Source organism: Glandiceps talaboti, chromosome 2 (assembly GCF_964340395.1).
Source record: "Glandiceps talaboti chromosome 2, keGlaTala1.1, whole genome shotgun sequence".
In the NCBI taxonomy this organism is placed as follows: Eukaryota; Metazoa; Hemichordata; class Enteropneusta; family Spengelidae; genus Glandiceps; species Glandiceps talaboti.
The window spans coordinates 24,735,084-24,753,770 of NC_135550.1; the positions used below are offsets into that span (position 1 = coordinate 24,735,084).

Consider the following 18,687-nt stretch of genomic DNA (forward strand, 5'->3'; position numbering starts at 1 on the left):
ACAATTTGGACAAAATCACAAACTTTCAATTGCAATTATACAGAGGAACCTGAGTCATTGTTGTGAACTTTTAAATGTTTTAATAAAAAAAAAACTGATATGGTGAATGTGATTAACTAGAATTGAGAAAATTTCTGATCGAGAAGATAAAATTCAGTTTTGAATTTAAATATTTTTTTCTTTACTGAGTGCATGTAATCCAATTTAAAGAGAAGCACGTATAACTATGGCGATGCAATATATCACAGTCTACATAATACGTACATACAACAAAAATTATGGCTGTCCTAGCAACCAAATGATACCAACAAAATGTGTGACTAGGAATTTGGTGTTTTATGTTTACTTTGTAGTGACTGATTTGCTTACTGGGACAGCCCGTTTTGGAATTTCAGCTTAGGTTAAGTAAATACTTCCAACACTTAGCGTATCATTGAATGAATTTAGATGACGAATCAAGTACAGTTGTAAGAGGAAACAATGCTCGTTGTCGTAAATAATACATCGATTGATTTGTAATATTAGGATGGTGATTTTTTGTGTAAAAGTTGAATACAGTTCTCTATTACACGATAGATTTTAACAAAATTCAAATTTTAAAAAAAATATTTAGTTTCACTCCACAACTGCTATAGGTTGTGGCTGATAACATACAAATATGTTGTACATTCTGATAAGTAACAATATATTTTTGATAAAACGACACCCAATCCACATGCATAAAATAATTTTGGGGACTTTTTGCACAAATAAAATATGAAAGACATTTCAAAAAAAATATTTTTTAATGTAAATTGTAATGTTAGAAAAAAAAACTATTCCTTAATTTTTGAAGGGATTGGGGAAAAAATTGACCCAATTTTGTAAGAGATGAAAGAAGTTACCCCAGGCTTGAAAAAAGTAGATTTTAAAATGTTCATTAGATTTCTATTGTAGTATTCCGCCAGTGAGAGATATATGCCTGGCATTTAATGTTTAGAAGAAGACAAGAGGCAATTGAATGATATCAAAGGAACCTCTCCCATTGTTTAAGCAGCTGTAAAGCACTTTGGAGGAGATACCACAAGATAGTACAAAGCAGAGAGAAAACAATTCTAGTCATCAAACTTTCTTTTGCCAAATATCCCCAGGAAAGAAGTTCCTGTGTCCACATATTGATGGAGGAGATTTTGCTAACTTGTATGCATTTTGTTTGTGTTTGCCAAAGTGAGATGCTTTGTTTGAAATGAAGGGATAACTGAGGTGGGAGATTCCCACCTGCAACAACAGCTAGAAACTAAAACAGTTATGTGCCAAGGGGGGACTAACTTTAACTGACAGCAAACATAGAGAAGCAGGCTACTAACTGTTAACACAGTTAATACTGCACTGTAAAGCCACTGTATTCCACTCTCAAGTAGGTGACAAGTCTTCTCTCCTGGTCTACCCTCGTTGACTTCACAAATTCTTGACACCAAAATAAAGACATTTCATTTGTCTATGTTCTTTGAGGGTTCTCGGAATCTCCCCACAGTGTGTTGTAATAATTGATAGCAGTAATCCCGATAATGGTCTCCTATGTGTTCAGGGACATCATTTTGACAAAGTTCTCATCAAATTTTCTGTTTGCAATAAATGATTCAGTGAAGTCTGTTGTAGGCTATAGGCTAGGAAAGCCACAGGGATATTGTAGCTGTATGTGGAGCATTTACTACTACTACTGATGGTCCCTGTCAAACGACTCCTATTGGACAAGTAAAGATATGTCCTACAGATTGTGAGATGTTAAGGTTATTCTAGAGTACCATAGGATTAAAATCATGCAAAGGTTAAGACATAACACTTCAGGAACACTAGTATTGAAATAGTTCAATCACTAGTTTCGTGATTTCACAAATTAATAAACTGTGCCCTGCATAAAGTATTGGTTTCTTATTCATGTATATTGTTTTTGCGCACTGGAAAAAATGTTCAGCTTAACAAAATATTCTTCGTTACATCGTACATGAAGAGAACTCATTGTAAAACTAGTGCACTATGGCATATTACAAAGCTATAGAAACCTGTTTGGTATTCCTAAGGGGGTCGACATACTTTGAATGATGTAGTATATCTGTGAATTGTTGGCAAGTGATATCACTACTAAACCATGATAGCACTCATTACACATATAAAATCCACAAGTGACAGTTTTTTTCCATAATTTGTTGACAAATTTGAATTTATGTTGGACTTGAATGAAACTGTTGATCATTATCAGTAAACACACACTAACAATTCTTGTAGATGTAATCATTACATTTTGCAAATTTTCATTTAAAAAATGGAATCTCAATATTTTTGTGAGAGAAAAAAGTCCAAAAAGTTTATGCTTAATACTTCCATTCGTGTAAGGTTTTGAAAAAAGAAGGGAGAATTGATAATGTAAGAAGGATGCGTAAATCAGCTCATTGGAAGCAGTCATTCAGAAATACTGTACTGTGGGAAGATTGTCAGTGAAGTGAAAAAAAAAACCATTCCAGTAGCTTTATAGTTATGTCAATATTCTTATCACCCTTCATGCCCTAATTACTTATTTCTATTCTCATAAGTGTTCACCCAACAACTCAATTTTATTAATTGTTGTAATGTTTGACATGACTATTTTCCTTTCATCCATCAGATCTAACTATGGGCAGTCATCAAATACAGGCTGGTCTCAGAACTGGCAGTCTCAGGGCGGTGCCTACCAACAAAATCAACAACGATATCAGCAACAGCAGCAACAGGGTGGCTATGGACATACTAGCAGTCCCCATTCATCTCAGGGGTATGGCAACTGGACTCAGCAAGGACAGAATTCAAACAGACAGCTGGTAAGGAATGGGTTGTTTTTGTTGTTGAAGTGTGTACCCAACTCTCCATGTGACATACTATTCATCTTCATTCTTCATTTTGATGGCGAGACCACAGACCTAATCACCCCTAAAGCATGATAGATAACAAAAGAGTCATAAAGGGAAAGACTATTAATAAAATGATGAATTCAGTCCTGACATCACGTTAATGATATTGATCAAAAGACAAAAATGTGTACGAGGAGTAATGAAAGTCTTCCTACAATAGTTTCTTAGTCTCAAGTACATTTTCATAATGTCGGCGACGTGTGTCCCACCATTGATTCTCAAGGAAGTAGATGGGTAGTTTGTGCCTCCACAAACACTCTCAAGTTTTTTTTTTCAACTGTTTGATAGAGGGTAACAAAGTCAACACAAGAATCAAAATAACATCCAGGTATGAGTTAGCATGTAAAGAATGAATATACTGCCTAGAATAAGATTGTCATAGAAAGGTCAGAAACAAATCTGTGCATTTTTTTTACCTCACAAGCGAATCATAAAGATACACGACTTTACAAGCCAACAATTTTAATGGTACTAAACTCAACTTAGGAATGAATGTAACATCTCTTCAAAAAGACACTCCAAGTAGCTACCTAGAGTTAGAAGGGTTTCAAGACCGTCTAAAACTAACATCTACGACAGATTCCCTGAAACTATTGTAAACTTTTGTGATGTGTTGGTATGTGTGACTATGGCTTGTCCCCTGAAACTATTTTAAACTTGTGTGGTGTGTGGGTAATGTGTGACTATGGTTTGTCACCTGAAATCATCTTAACTTGTGTATTGTGTGGGCATGTGTGACTTGCCCCCTGAAATCATCTAAACTTGTGTAGTGTGTGGGTATGTGTGACTGATCAGGAGTGGCCAGAATAGAATGCCAACATGTAAATAGGGATCGTATAAAGTTAGGAAAGAATAGATAATGAAAGTGTGGTTACAACAGTTTGAAATTTTTGAAGTGCGAAAGAGTGAGGAAGAGCATGACTTACAAACTTTAAACCTGAGTGAAATTGATGCAAAAACTAAAACTGATTTATAATATAATGTCAGTCAGCCAAGGGAGGCTGCACAACACTCAATTCAAAGGATCTATTAAAGTAAAAAGTCATATTTTTTTGCTCCAGGAATTAGAGGCCACTATTTTCAGAACTAGATTAAAAGCTATGTTTTATTATAATTCCCTCTGGATACAAACATCATATTGCATCTAAATCTGTTACAAAAAGCTATGTATTGAGGCTATATTTCAATATTTTTTTGTCTTTTGTAGTCAATCTATGAAAATGGAATGTATACCATGATTGGTATTACCATGCTGAGCATTTGTTTTACTTCCTATTAAGACCACATAGTAACATAGTTTGGAAGTATAGCTACCCACATGCATGCATGCATACATACATACATACATACATACATACATACATACATACATACATACATACATACATACATACATACATACATACATACATGCATACATACATACATACAGACAGACAGACAGACAGACATACACACGCATGCACGTACGTGCACACACACGCATACACACACACACACACACACACACACACACACACATACACACACACACACACACACACACACACACATGCATACACTGCTTGCCTGCCCTCTTAGGCAGTCACACACGTACTGACAAGCAGCTGTTGCCCTTGAGATATGAAATATTTTGTTTGCCCATGCTACAATGTCTAGAACATGTTCATAGATTACAACACCATATCACACTTTGTCAGTTCAGTGAACCACACATGCACACCTCCCAAACAGATCCTCCCCTGCCTACAGAAGTTGAGTGTGTTCAACCCATTGTTTGTTCAATTTACCCACAAATGTACACCTCCCAAATAGACGCTCCCCCGCCTACAGAAGGTGAGCATTCAGCCAGGCCAAACATGATCTACAGTTATTCATTGGTTGCCATAGTTACTGTAATGATAATACAGAGCTAGATTCAATTGTTAAAACTACTCAATTATCGACATTAAAATGATAAAACTTTGTTTACTAAGAAGGTGACTAATGAGAACGTTAGTCAGTCAGCTTTTAAATTGTAAATATTAGTCTATCAATAGCCCAACCATGAAATTTTCATCCAAAGATTTGCCTTGAACACACTAAAAGCATGCAGATAATCAACCTGATCTACTTGCTCAATCTGGTATTCAGATCGTGTTTGCTTCCCACAATGCAAAGGAAATGAGATCATTTCATAACCTGATCCTAATGCACAATGGAAGCGAACAGTGGACTGGTGCATGATGGGAAATAGTGTAGACTTTCGATTTGTGGTGCAATGACAGGTTTATTACAGCCAGCATATATGACAATTCTACTTCACTTTATCCTTTGAAAGGGTGTAATTATGAAGAATTTACTGGAAAAATGGTATTAACTCTCCTTAGCAGTAATAAAAGACTTATGGCATCTAATCTGCATAAAAATGTACCAGTTTTTAATAGTCCTATTCATTGAATCGTCTTTTTTTGTGAATAGCATTTAATTCTTGCAAATAATAATATCAGTTTAGTAGAACTTTGAAGTATGCTGCTAGTCATTAGTTTGTTTTCATGTCACTATTATGCTGAAGTCACGAATATTCTGTTCTAATTTGGATTAAAAATGCATGTTATTTGCCCCTAAACAAAATGTCTATATGGCTATGCTGTATACTGCCAATGGAAGTAATCAATAAACCAACTTTTAATTTCATTATTACAACAAATATTTACTGCAAGACTCCCCATCCGTCATTTAGGTTTCATTAGATGTTAGGTTGGTAGCTTTCTTCGACTCACACACACAAAATTAAAAGTATTGTCTCCGAGATATGAAAAGATAAATGCCAAAACGTGATGCCAGGAATAGAAAACACCAAAGGTTTCGATGAAATGGGATAAATTGTCATCACAACAGGTTGACATTACCGAGATAAGGCGAGGTAGATACTTAATGGTTTTCACCATCTTGTCAATAGATTGAATGCTCAGGTGTTTCAAATGTGCATTAAGACACCATTTTTTTAAAAATTCAGCAGTAGTAGAACTGCTAGAATCACACAAAAATTACATCTACCCTAATATACAAAGAATGATTTGACTGCTTCTAGTTTGTCATGAAAGCTTGGGTGCAGTCTAGTCTACAGTGGGGCTATCTTTCATAACATGGAGGACCATTTTGTGATAGCATTGTGCTTTAAAGAACTTAAAATTTGTTCTCCATTTTATTGCAATACTTTCTAGTATGAAATGTAGATTAGTTTATTTTGTGATGTAGCAGATGATAAATTTAGATTAAATACATACCATGTGGAGGGTCTATGATTCCATTCATAGTATTTTGCTATCTTTTAGAAGAGGCAAGGAACCAATGACAGAAAAAGTCAGTGTGAGTGTTTATTGGGGTATGATAGTCATCAATATACAAAAAACATACCCTCATCCAGCTTTAATTAAGTGTTTGTGATGTCCTGGGGAAGGGAGGGGGTACTCCTCTATTGCTATAGCTATATGTGCTCTCCTTTAGGATCTGTTTTCTAGCCCTCTGGTCAAATAACAAAATGGGGTCTACAGTTGGCAGCATTGGCCACTCTTACTCCCCCCCCCCCATAGGATAGTCACCACATATAGAGAACATACACTCATCTTCATCTCACATTCAAAACTTTAAATTGAGCATTTATTGTGGTAGAATAATCACCAAAATCCAGCAAACGTCCTATCGTATATTCTAAACTTTAGTTGAAGGTGATATTCCTTACAAGTTGGATGACTAAGTTTATCTAAATGTTTGTAAAAGTGAACTGACTCAAGACTTTAATGCATTTTGAATGGATGCATGCAAAAGACAAGTTTAAGCAGGTCTCATTGTTGAATTGAAGAGAGGCGATGACATGATTATATCAGTATATAATATTTCAGGTAATTTCTGAAGTAGATCAGCCAGCAATGTCTGTAAATTGATCATTTATTTTCAGGCCCCTACTTGATCACAATGTATTTTATGTTCCAACAATAGGTAAACTACTATTCTTTGGATCTGAACTTTAATCAATTTCAAATTCCCATTTCAATTTGGCACACACTAATTGCTATCCATTAAGGCCTGTTCCAAAGTTTGGTCAAAGCTATGAAATATAGATGAGACTTGAAAAACTCTCCCTTTTTTATAGAAGCCAACCAATTTGGCTACCTTCTCTGCATCAAATTAGATTTCCTCAATTACCCCTAATAATTTCTTGTTGTCTCCGAAGGCAGTTAAGGTAGTCTCCGCCATCATGATTCCAGAAAGCATCCTAATTTAAGAAGCACAGCTAAACATACATCATACAAATGTATGTACATACATATATAGTTACATACATACATACATACATACATACATACATACATACATACATACATACATACATACATACATACATACATACATACATACATACATACATACATACACACACACACACACACATACACATACACATACACACATACATACATACATACATACATACATACATACATACATACATACATACACATGTTTCAAAATGACTAGCTCACACCCTTTAAATGTTTCTAATATCTTCTTGTGCTAACAGATGATATTTCATCCAGCTAAAAAACCTGTCAGTTCTAACACATTATAATGCCTTCACAGCAAAAGACATGATTCTTACTTCCAATCAGTATTTTGTATCCATGAAATGAAGTCCATCTTAAAGTAGTAAAGTATCAAAAAATTGGAACGAAAAAAAATAGTTGCAAATCTCCTCATTTGAATGGCAAACACTTGCCTATTGTATATGCAGTGAGAGTCCATTAATGAATTTATACTTAATATTGGTAGTTCATTGTAGAAAGCGTGTAGCAAGTGGGAATCGTTTTACTGGCCTATTATTTCCTTCAACTTAGTCCATTCAGTCTGCTTATCACAGAAGCACCCTTCTGAAAATCAGTAACAATGCCCGACTCTTTTCCCCACTCCATTACTCATTCAACTCTTTTTCCATAAGTTTCATCGGGACTCTTTTGTAGCGAGGACTTCCTGTAAATCCTGTGTAGTCGTTTTGTTGTATGGGTTGCTGACACAAAGGTCTTCCTCCCTTGTAATTAGCATCTGCAAAAGAAAATATGTGTATAATTTATGCAGACTAGCCAATCTGAGTGATCATCTAGCACCTGCCTTACTTTAATTATTCATAGCTAAGAAATTAGCAGCATTATTCCTTGGTTTTGTGTGTGCCACTTGTTTTTCCGCCAAGCTCAATGCTAGGGACAGCCTCTCCAATTTACAAATCACATCTACTCCTGCCAATCACTATGGGGTTGTCTAAATTTCCTGCTTTTAGATCCACCTGGCGACTTTCAGGGAATTCAGTTAGGAAAGAATTTCCTGGCCTTTTCCATAGTCTGGCAGAAATCACACTCTCACTCTTTCTTGGGGCATTCATCCACCACAATACACATTGCTACAAATTTCCTTGTCCGTATACTGCAAGTAATGTTCCGGCCTTACCCAATCCATGTTCACTGTGCTGTTACTATGCTCTCACTTTCCAATTCAGACACTATAATACTGTCATCATTGTACACAGTTGTGATTCCAATGGCTTCTATTCCCAAGTGGCAATTTGTCAAGGGTCTTCCACAGTCTATCTGCAATTTAAATTTCCCTCACTCTAGAAATTTCAAATCAGATGTATATTAAATAACAAAAAATGATATTTTTCCTTTCCCATTATTTCACCTTTACCACTAAGTTTCTCCACTCTCTCTCTCTGACTTCACTTTCACCCCATTGAATACTTATCCCACTGTCGATACATACATTTTTTCCTTTTGCTAATTCTTCACTTCTGTCTTTTCTCTTTTGTCTGTCAGCGTTGTTTGTGTCCTCATTTCTAATGAGTTACCTTGACCTTGCTGCTAACCTTTGGAATTTATATCACTTTTACAATTCACCTGGATTATACAAGTCCTCATATTTTTTCTGATTTTGACAACTTTTATTTGGAAGTTCTTTTGTCCCAGATTGCTCCCCACCCACTTTCATTTATGGCCTGTTAGTTTTTTTGCGCCTCTGTTTACCAAAGGTAGTCGGCTTGGCATGACTTTTACTTTGCTGTAAAAAGCGTGTGTATTTTACTTTCTACTTTGTTTGCTCTGCTTTGAAATATGGTGTCAGCCAGAGCATGCAAGAATTCCAGTCAGTCATAAATACCAAACAAAACCAAATAAAGTTTGTATAGGCATTGAGACACAGGTGGGGTGTACAGGATACGGCTATAGACACGTAGCACTATACTCCGTGCTTCATTCTCGTTAATATAATATACTATAAAACACAACTGAATAAAGTTTGTACAGGCATAGTAACTCAGGATATGTGTGTACGGTCACTCACACTAACATGCCTATTTCACCCCTGTTAATGAAATCTACTATAACAGTCTGTATTTTAATTTGGCCTGGATGTCTAGTATGTCTTTATCATTTGTTCTTTCTGCCTAATTGAAGAGCAACACCTCTTGAAAAGAGACAAATGGATTTTACATGTAAGAGGTGGAATATAAGGTTTGACCCATCTGTTCACTAACACGCTGTCAGCAAACTGTAAGAGCCCTCGTCTTATTAAATTCTATTAAAGCCCAATAAATTCCATAAATTAATGATTGAATTGCCTGAAATTACCAGTCAATTGGTACTGGTAGTCCAACTTGCCTTACACTCGGAACTGCCATCCCAAATACTATATGACATCCCCCACAAGTACCCAAAAACAGGTATTTGGCATCAGACTTCATATGAAAGTGTTAAACTACAATAAACACAAAGTTAACTAGGAAGCTGACATGAAATCTTTTATTTATAACCAATTTAGTCGTTTGAAATTTCATTATGTTAATGTATGCTAGTGAAAACCACAAAGTGGCTGGCTTGCATGTGAAGCGTCTGCGCTTGATGTCGGTAATAAATCAGTAATAAATATTTATTTTCTAACAAGCTGTAGACTCAAACTGAAGCCTTGTCAGTGTAGTGTCTGCAGGATGCGATGTTTCTCTATTGTCACAAAAAAAATCATTTAATAGCTGTCTTGTGCCAGTAACAAAACTGTTTGATGTATGTTCAATAAAAGGTGCATGTACTGGGGGCTATTAGTTGGGATTTATAGGCCCTGTCTTACGTCTATCCTACATTTTCAAATTGATTTGCTTGTTTTGAAATTATTACACACATAACTGGAAGCCTGTCAAATACTAGTCAATTAGTTTGATTGCCATTTACCGGCTTGTTTTTTTCCTCTCTCGGTTGACCTTTCCATGACTTTTTTATGTGTTCCTTGTTGCAGAGTTACAAGTCACCCGGACAAGGAAACTACCCAGCTCCACCTAAACATTCACAGCGGCGTTATTGAGAACACAAGCAAGTGCTGTTAAACTGGAAACCTGTTGCTATCCAGTTTTATCAAGATAATACCAAGAAAAGCTTGTCAAATACTATTAGTAGTTTTAACTTCACAGTAGAAACAACAGCAGAGTACATGATGGACACCACTCTGCTACACAGTCTAGAGGACTAGAACCCCTAATGGCCATTCACCACCACTTCAAGTCACATTTCAAAATAAAAAATCGTGGAAACGCTGCCATGCCAAGATAGAGGATTTTGTAGTATGGAGACCACACCAAATGACAGATAACCTTGTCAAAGATATTATCAGTATAGTGTACTCGGAGGTTAACGTTATCACTACTTAACTAGTCTATATGGTGGGTTAGCTCGTTGACAGCCGATGACACTTAACCCTCCCATAGTCACTACAAACCTTTAAGCTACCTCAGCCATGTCAGAGTATACTTCAACTCTACAGCTGAGAAACCAAAAAAAAAACACTTATATAAAAAAGTAGCACCCCCCCCCCTGTACCCAAGCTGTGTCAAAAACTCTCAAGATATGTGTATTTAAGGTACTTGAAATGTTATTTTGTAAACTTTACAGCTTGATTGCTAATGAGAACTGAATGAAGTTGTTAAGAGTTTTCAAGAACAGTGTCAACTATCAATCACTCTGTACTCATATTTTTATTACAATCATAGTACCAATCTATTGTAAGTAGACTGAAATGAGAACAGGAAATCATTTCTCAGTCCTTAAAAATATGGGAGCTTTAATTTCACAACCACAATATTTCTTAGATTATCCCCAATTACCGTTAGACATGATTTCTTGAGAATTCATATTTTTGTGATATTACAGTCTGTGGATATGTATGTATGTATGTATGTATGTATGTATGTATGTATGTATGTATGTATGTATGTATGTATGTATGTATGTATGTATGTATGTATGTATGTATGTATGTATGTATGTATGTATGTATGTATGTATGTATGTATGTATGTATGTATGTATGTATGTATGTATGCATGCATGCATGCATGTTTCTATGTATCTATGTGTTTGTGAATTTCTTTTCATCAGCAACCACAGTTATGGCATGTCAAATATTGAATGGTTTTTGTCACTGTCAGTCTTTAAAAGGCTTACAGATCAGCTTTCAATGTTTTTATTGTGATGAATATACACTTAGCGTATGCCAGCAGAAAAGAGCAAAGTAATTCAAGGCACACTGGCCAATGGTAGCCTTGTAAATTGAAATTAACATACTTTTTACTGTAATCATAGTAATCAAATGTGCATCTTGGCGTGTAAATACAAAATAGAATCAAATCTCCAAATTGCAATGAACTTTTGTTGTTCAAGATTGTAGACAGTTTTTCAGTCATTTTATTAATATCTAAAATATGTTTCCTTTTAATAGAGCCAGGTCATTTGCTTATATTACCAATACAATCTTTGTGATTGGGGAAGACAAGTAACTGCTGTCTCCAGTAAACCAACTGAGGCTATTAAGGCATCCATTGTTGCCATTTTAGGCATCACACCTCAGTGTGACGAATGTCAAAGGCTCCTGCAAATTGCCAGTTATTTAAGACCCCTTTCCATGTATTTTGCAGGGCTAGACTTCCACGTTCCTTTGTTGAAACTGATCAAATCTATTGTTATTGATAATGAAAAGAATTGGAGAGACTTTGTATTTTAACACCGTTGCTGGTAGCATGTTATGTCTGTATCCAGCAACTCTTTTGTTATGCATTTCATCAAATATACCTTTCTGATTACTGCAACTTAGCATACGAGTATATATAATATCAGGGAAGAGTTTTGCCATAGAGAATAAGAATTAAAATCAAAGTGTGTTTTCTGTATTTGATCCATTTTCTATGCCATATGGTGGATGGATAGAGATGAGTTTATGATCTACACATTGGTGGAGGTCTGCATTTGATTACCTGCAAGCAGTTTGTGACAATATGGTACTGTCAATCTCGGCAGCTTGTTTTTTGTCTTTGAAGTGGTTTACAACCAAATATGAAAGAAAACAAATGTGGTGCTGTGCAGCAGCAGCAGTAGTAGTGTTTGTGTAGAATTCACAGGTCCAGCTAATGTGTCGTAACCTGAGGAATACACAAAATCATTTGTCGTTGTTTTCTCTATATCAAGCATGTGTAATGTGAAAAGCAATCACAGTGTGAGGTACAAGAGTGTGGATGTGTTTTTTAAGTCAAATTGTTTGTGTGAAATTGAAATTGTTATTAATATCATCATGCAGATTATTAGATGTCGTTATGTCCATCATTTATATGATGTTTGCGAACTTTATTGACTTAATTACTATGGTGAATAAAATAATTTTAATAAAGACCCATCATTATATTTGTGTCATCGATGTGTAGTATTTTGTCTCGGGTGGAGATTGCAATTCATTAGATCACCCTGTCTGTGTAACGACCTCCTGCAATGTTTAGCTCCACGAAATGTGCGAATGTCTGATATATAGACACCAATTTAGTTTCCCCTCACCAATTTTCAGATTTAGATTCATACATGTCACCGCACTCGTGGAGGTCACAGACGATGATGAGACGTGCTAAGAAATAAATATCTTAATTTTCGTCGGCACTTTCATCTTGTGTGAAGTTTCCTCTCCGATCTTGATGTATATTGCTCTCTTTTTTAATGAACTAAAGTTTACGAACAACAGCTAGCATATTTGGCCGAGATGCTTGGTTGTTAACTCGTAGCTAGGTACACGTGCAGTTTGTCGTTTGCCGTACATGTTTCTGTGTTGACTGCTTTGAATGACTCGTTGTGTGGCGTAATTCGTATTGACAGTAATCCTTGCTACTTACTCCTCATTTATAAGCGTCACCCTTTCATCACTCTGTAACTGACGAAGGTGATCAAAAATACCCCCGAAGTGAAAAAAAAATCACTGCCAGTCCTGCACAAATACGCTCCCTGACTAGAAAAACGGCTTTTCTTTCACAACAAGGTGAAATACACGCTCTTCGTGACTTGAACTCGAACACCGAGTTTTGTCCATTTAATAACAACTCGTATTTTTAAAATCCTGCAACAATTTTACAGAAGTCCCAATACAAAGATTTGTGTGTGTGTGTGTGTGTGTGTGTGTGTGTGTGTGTGTGAGAGAGAGAGAGAGAGAGAGAGAGAGAGAGAGAGAGAGAGAGAGAGAGAGAGAGAGACAATAAACGACCCAATAAAAATATACACCGACAACCCAATCTTCATAATTGTGAACACACGAGTGTTATAAGCTTATATTTTGAAATTCAAATTTGAACCGGAGCAGGCGAAATGTCAAAACGTAAAAGTACAGTCGTCAGAGATGTATCCGACCGGGTATTGCAGCTCTGACATTAATACACATACTGGTTTTGTGCACCTTAGAGCCCGGTTTAAGATGATATGTTCACCTTTCATTTGTAAAGGTATTGGTCGTCAGAATTGCGAATATAAGAGGAAGGATTTCCAGCTGCGAGCAAAAATACGTTAGAGGAGAAAGTGTGATTTGACAGGTCAAATGTCAAGTTGTTTCATACCGCACAAGAGTACAATCTCTTCCGAGAGCGGCTTAGGTGTGAAAGAAGTCCAACCGTTTTACAGTCGATGACATTAACAATCGAATCACATCCAATTTGCACGTCTCAGATCAATACTTTAAGAGTGTTTTTTCTTCTGTTTTAGCTGCCGCTAGGCGCTACAAATCAAAGCTACAAATCAGTACAGTCGAAAGACGTGCTCTTCGACCAGGCAAAATGAGATAGTATCGGATAACATTTTTTTAAAGGAAAAAAATGCTGTTAAAATTCAACGTACGTTCCAATCCTTAGATTCCCTTCCGGAAACTTCTGCTTTACCCATTTCAATAGATTGCACTGTAGAACTCAGTATTAGCATTAAAAGAATGAAAGCCCTTCGGTCGCACGTTTTGAAATTTCGCCCAAATTGAAATTTGCACCTTAAAACAGGTAGCCATACAATTTTGATGTACCCGACTACTCTGTGACTTTCGAATTCATCACGCTACCATCTTTACATAATCACCGCAATGTATACCGATGTAGTTGTATTCATTTATCATTCATTATTCGCCGTCTAAGTGATAACTTCGTCATCAACCCGCACACTTTATAATAGTACACACACAGATTTATTCCCTATACACGTTTTATAATTCATCCTCCTCCTCCCGGCGCAGCTCATGACCTATCTGTTGCCATGGCCAGCATCCCTGTGTATCCATGGCATCAGATCTCTCCATCTTCATCTTGGCGTATCATTTCACTAAATAGTACTTCTCCACATTGTCCGTACTTGTCGACCTAGCGACCCAGAAGTAATAACACAATTTCCACTTTCATCTTTTCGAATCAGTTAGAAATTGAATCATTTGTATTTCCTCAGAAGGCCGACTGAACAACCCTTAAATTTATTTTCAATTTTGTCGTTTCGATTTCTGGCTAACGAGGGTCGTGTCTTGTGTGATAGGGAGCAGTGATAAAAGGCGTGATGGATGCCTTTGGCAGCGGGGAATGCAATTCTGTTTGGAGAGTCTTGGCCAAAGTAATGACTGTTCTTTATTTATTATACAACCCTTATACGATCGCTCTCGTATGTGATTCCACGGGTTATGCTTTGCACAGTAATTTGGTAAGCTTAGATGAAATAAATGAAATCACAAAGGCAGTCGACTCGGCTCCGATTGAGATGTATTGGGATCATTGCTCCTATCTCTGTGTAATAGAGCTCATACAAGGTGCAATGGATACAGAAGGAAATTAATTTGACCAAATATGTAGAATGTACATAAATGTTATAATATCGGTAGTATCACTTATTAGTAATATCCAGTACTGTGAGTACATACGGTAAAGACTATCGGCAGTTAGATATTAGTAAGCACTTTACATTTACTCAGATTATTACTGGAATCCAGCCGAAGCGCTATCGTGAAAATGATAGGTATATTCTAACGTTTATATAGTCATCGTGTTTGTATTATGTGTGATACCATTTGGAGTAGATATTAAGTGATAGTCGCTCAGTGAGCTTGGTAAACCAATTCTTTGAATATCACATGTGATGTTTTAATACTGTCGCAATGTTTCGCTTTGTTCCTCGACGCCCGCAATCTAAGAACCGCCAATAGAGTTTACTGTCGTCGTGACAATTTAAAGATGGAGGGGAGAAAAGTAATGGCAGCATTCACGTGATTAGCATGGCAACTGGAAAAACTCATTTTGATCAATGAAATGTCACCATTCTTTCCTTCTCCTCATCCTACACTTGTCTTTTCCCTCTCCACGTCTCACATTTTTTTTCCTTCTCTGCATCCCCCACTTTACTCCTTTCTCTCCGTCGGTGCCACCTTCCCTTACTCCGCAGTTTCGATGCAAACATACGCGTGTCTGTGTCTGACGGAAGTTACAAGTTTCTGCAAAATTATATTCATTTGTAAAACTGATTCGAAAGATCACCTGATTATATATGAGAGTGGTCGGTCAATGTTATCCATGCGATAGAAGACGGTCGCGTTATTAGGGTCAGCAAAATAGGTGATTTACACACTTTGTGTGAAAAGCCTGATAAACCAACGTTTTACAATATTTACACCTGAGAAGTTACAACCTACACTGAAATGTCCGGAATGTTTATGGCAAATGTGAAATAGGTTACTCCGATAAACGTTGTTGGACCTTGGAGTGTATAAAATCACGATAGTCACTGTGGCCGTAATTGACATCAAGGACCATCGCACCCAGGCTTGGCTTACATGGCCACGTAAGGCACGCATACACCATCTCGCTAGGGCCGCTGAGTTTATATAGTAGTAACGTTATACACGCATACGTCAGTACATACAGGTTTACAATCAAGATTTTGATCAAAGTTGAGAAATGTGGTCGAAAATTTGACATCGTATAACTTGTGTCATTTTACTTCCTAATTATCTTATTTATTGAAACTAAAACATTACAATATTAATAATGTGATGTCTCTATCATCCCTTTCCACGTCCAACGACAGCACACAACCCGTTCTCACATAACCATTCCATGAATAGTTCGACCGTAAAGAATTCATCGATCAAACATCGGGGTTCTCGCGTAAACATGACAATTTCTTTATTGACCGTTACAATTAATTATACGTTATCAACCAACAACACGTTTGGTGCCAATGTTTTGTTACAAAATTGTAAGGCAAACGAAAAGGTAGTAACACTATTGATTGTCACAGACAGCGTGTTGGTTTGGAAACGAATAGTAAAATGTCCAATCTCTTTATTAAGTTCGATCACTATGGCCTCAGTCTTGCTTTAGCTATATTGTTTGATGACGTCATACAAACCATAGATATGAACGCAGTACAATAATTGTATGTAGAGATTAATAATTATATTTTTCTCAACTGTATAGGAAATAGCTATGCACCCCACCCCACCCCACACCACACCACTCCACACCACCCCACCGTATATACAGTTAGTGCTGTAAACTGTTTATATCTTAGATTGAATCTTTTTTTTACCTTTTAGCCTGGATTTCTGTGTAAATGGGCCTAACACGTGAAACCTGTACGATACAAATGATAGTACGGTGTCTTTATTTATTAGAAATTAGTATTTAATTGAAAATTATTACTTATCATATTCATATACCTGTCTTTCATGTGTAAATATTCGTTCGGTATTAAATATGGTAGAGTGATTTTAACGAATTGACGTAGTAATTGTTTCCTTTATCTATTGCAGAATATTATTTGTTTAAGTTATAAGTAATTGTTCTTCGCCATATCTTCTCCTTGTTAGGACATTAGCATATTTGTTCACGAGCCAGAAATATTTTATTCCTACCCAGAAATAATTCATTCCTCGCTTGAAATAATTCATTCCTAGCTAGAACTTGAATGTTAGATGTATCTCTACTATGTTCATATGTTGTTGCTACAGTTAACATTATTGTCTATATATGGCATGACTCCTTTTAGTTTTACGTTACCTATTTAACGTGTATTGGTATAAGATTGGCCATTATAATATACCAGTACATGTAAAGTTCTCTCTAATTTGTCGTCTTTGCGGTTGACTGCTTCCCTTTGTGTTGTTTTGTTTTCTTGCAGCATGTTCTCCATTCAATTTCGAATTCTATAAAATACTCAGTCAAAAAAAAATCGCTTCTGTTCCACAGTCATACAATACTAGTAAAGTGATATGAAAAATTTTAATATCATATATATGTTATATTATATATAATGTATACATATTATATATATATATATATATATATATATATATATATATATATATATATATATATATATATATATATATATATATATATATATATATATATATATATATATATATATATATATATATATATATATATGGCGTATACAGAGGCTGATTTCGGAGCCAAGCCTAGAGCGACCATCGTATACTTTACGATTTAGAACTTGCATCAGTTGTTATATATACTTTTCTAGGCCTATACGTGAATGTCATTCAAAGCCCGTTAAGTGTTGAGACGGGCTGCCATCAGCAAATGGCATGTGTTAGTTAGCAGTTTCACTCAATTGAATTTAAAACAGCAGATGATAGCGACGATGTGTGATAATCGCCTTCTAATTACTTATGATGAATGGACTACAAAATTGCCACAATAAGCATGTTCAGCGGTGAATAGACAAACCCTCGGTCTCAATGCAAATATTTGTAAACTATTAAACGTAAAACTATACATCAGTTGTACCAGTAAAGTGATCATAATCATTCTGATATATTGTCTGCGTATTATTTTTACAAAGAGGCGTCGCTAAAAAAAATCGACGGGTCGGAGTTTTTCTCTGGACATAATGTGTCTTTTACGACCCCTTCACTCTATTCTTTCTTTCCACTTTCCCAAAAACTGTCTTTGTCGATTTTTCAAACGGCCGTTGTTGTTTTTCAAATGCAAATAGTACGGGCTTAATATAGATTTGAATAGACTGAATTGAAGATCGCACCTGAACATTTGGACCACATGTCTCCGATTAGAACTTTTGATGTGGCCGCCTTTCCCCGTAGACCCTTAGAACATTTCACCGACATGCAGGGTATTATTTAATTCATGAGAATGCCTATCAACGTGCTAATATTGTTTCGTTTAACCTCTTTTCTCTGTCTTTTTGCACTCAAAAGGGGATAATGCATACACATTTTGAATGTAAGGCCACCTCCCACCAGCGTACCCAACACATCTGGCGGAGTGTATTGAAAGGCCCCATAGAACCCCTGCGACCGGCCTTCACAAGTGAAGACAACAATCGTTTTTTCCTTTCACTCCCCTCTCTTTGTAGCTCTCAGCAGTTTTAACTCTATCACTACA

The 18,687-nt window shown here is 36.2% G+C and overlaps 1 protein-coding gene across 1 annotated transcript in view; it reads left to right on the forward strand.

The window, feature by feature from the left end:
• Nucleotides 1-11,146, forward strand: part of LOC144443604 (5'-3' exoribonuclease 2-like) — a 127,678-nt gene extending 116,532 nt beyond the window's left edge. Inside the window, exons 32-33 of the mRNA XM_078133150.1 lie at nucleotides 2,642-2,834; nucleotides 10,239-11,146. Coding sequence (XP_077989276.1) covers nucleotides 2,642-2,834; nucleotides 10,239-10,304 — 259 coding nt within the window. The 3' untranslated portion in view covers nucleotides 10,305-11,146. The remainder of the gene's footprint in view (nucleotides 1-2,641; nucleotides 2,835-10,238) is intronic.
• Nucleotides 11,147-18,687: the final 7,541 nt, after the last annotated feature.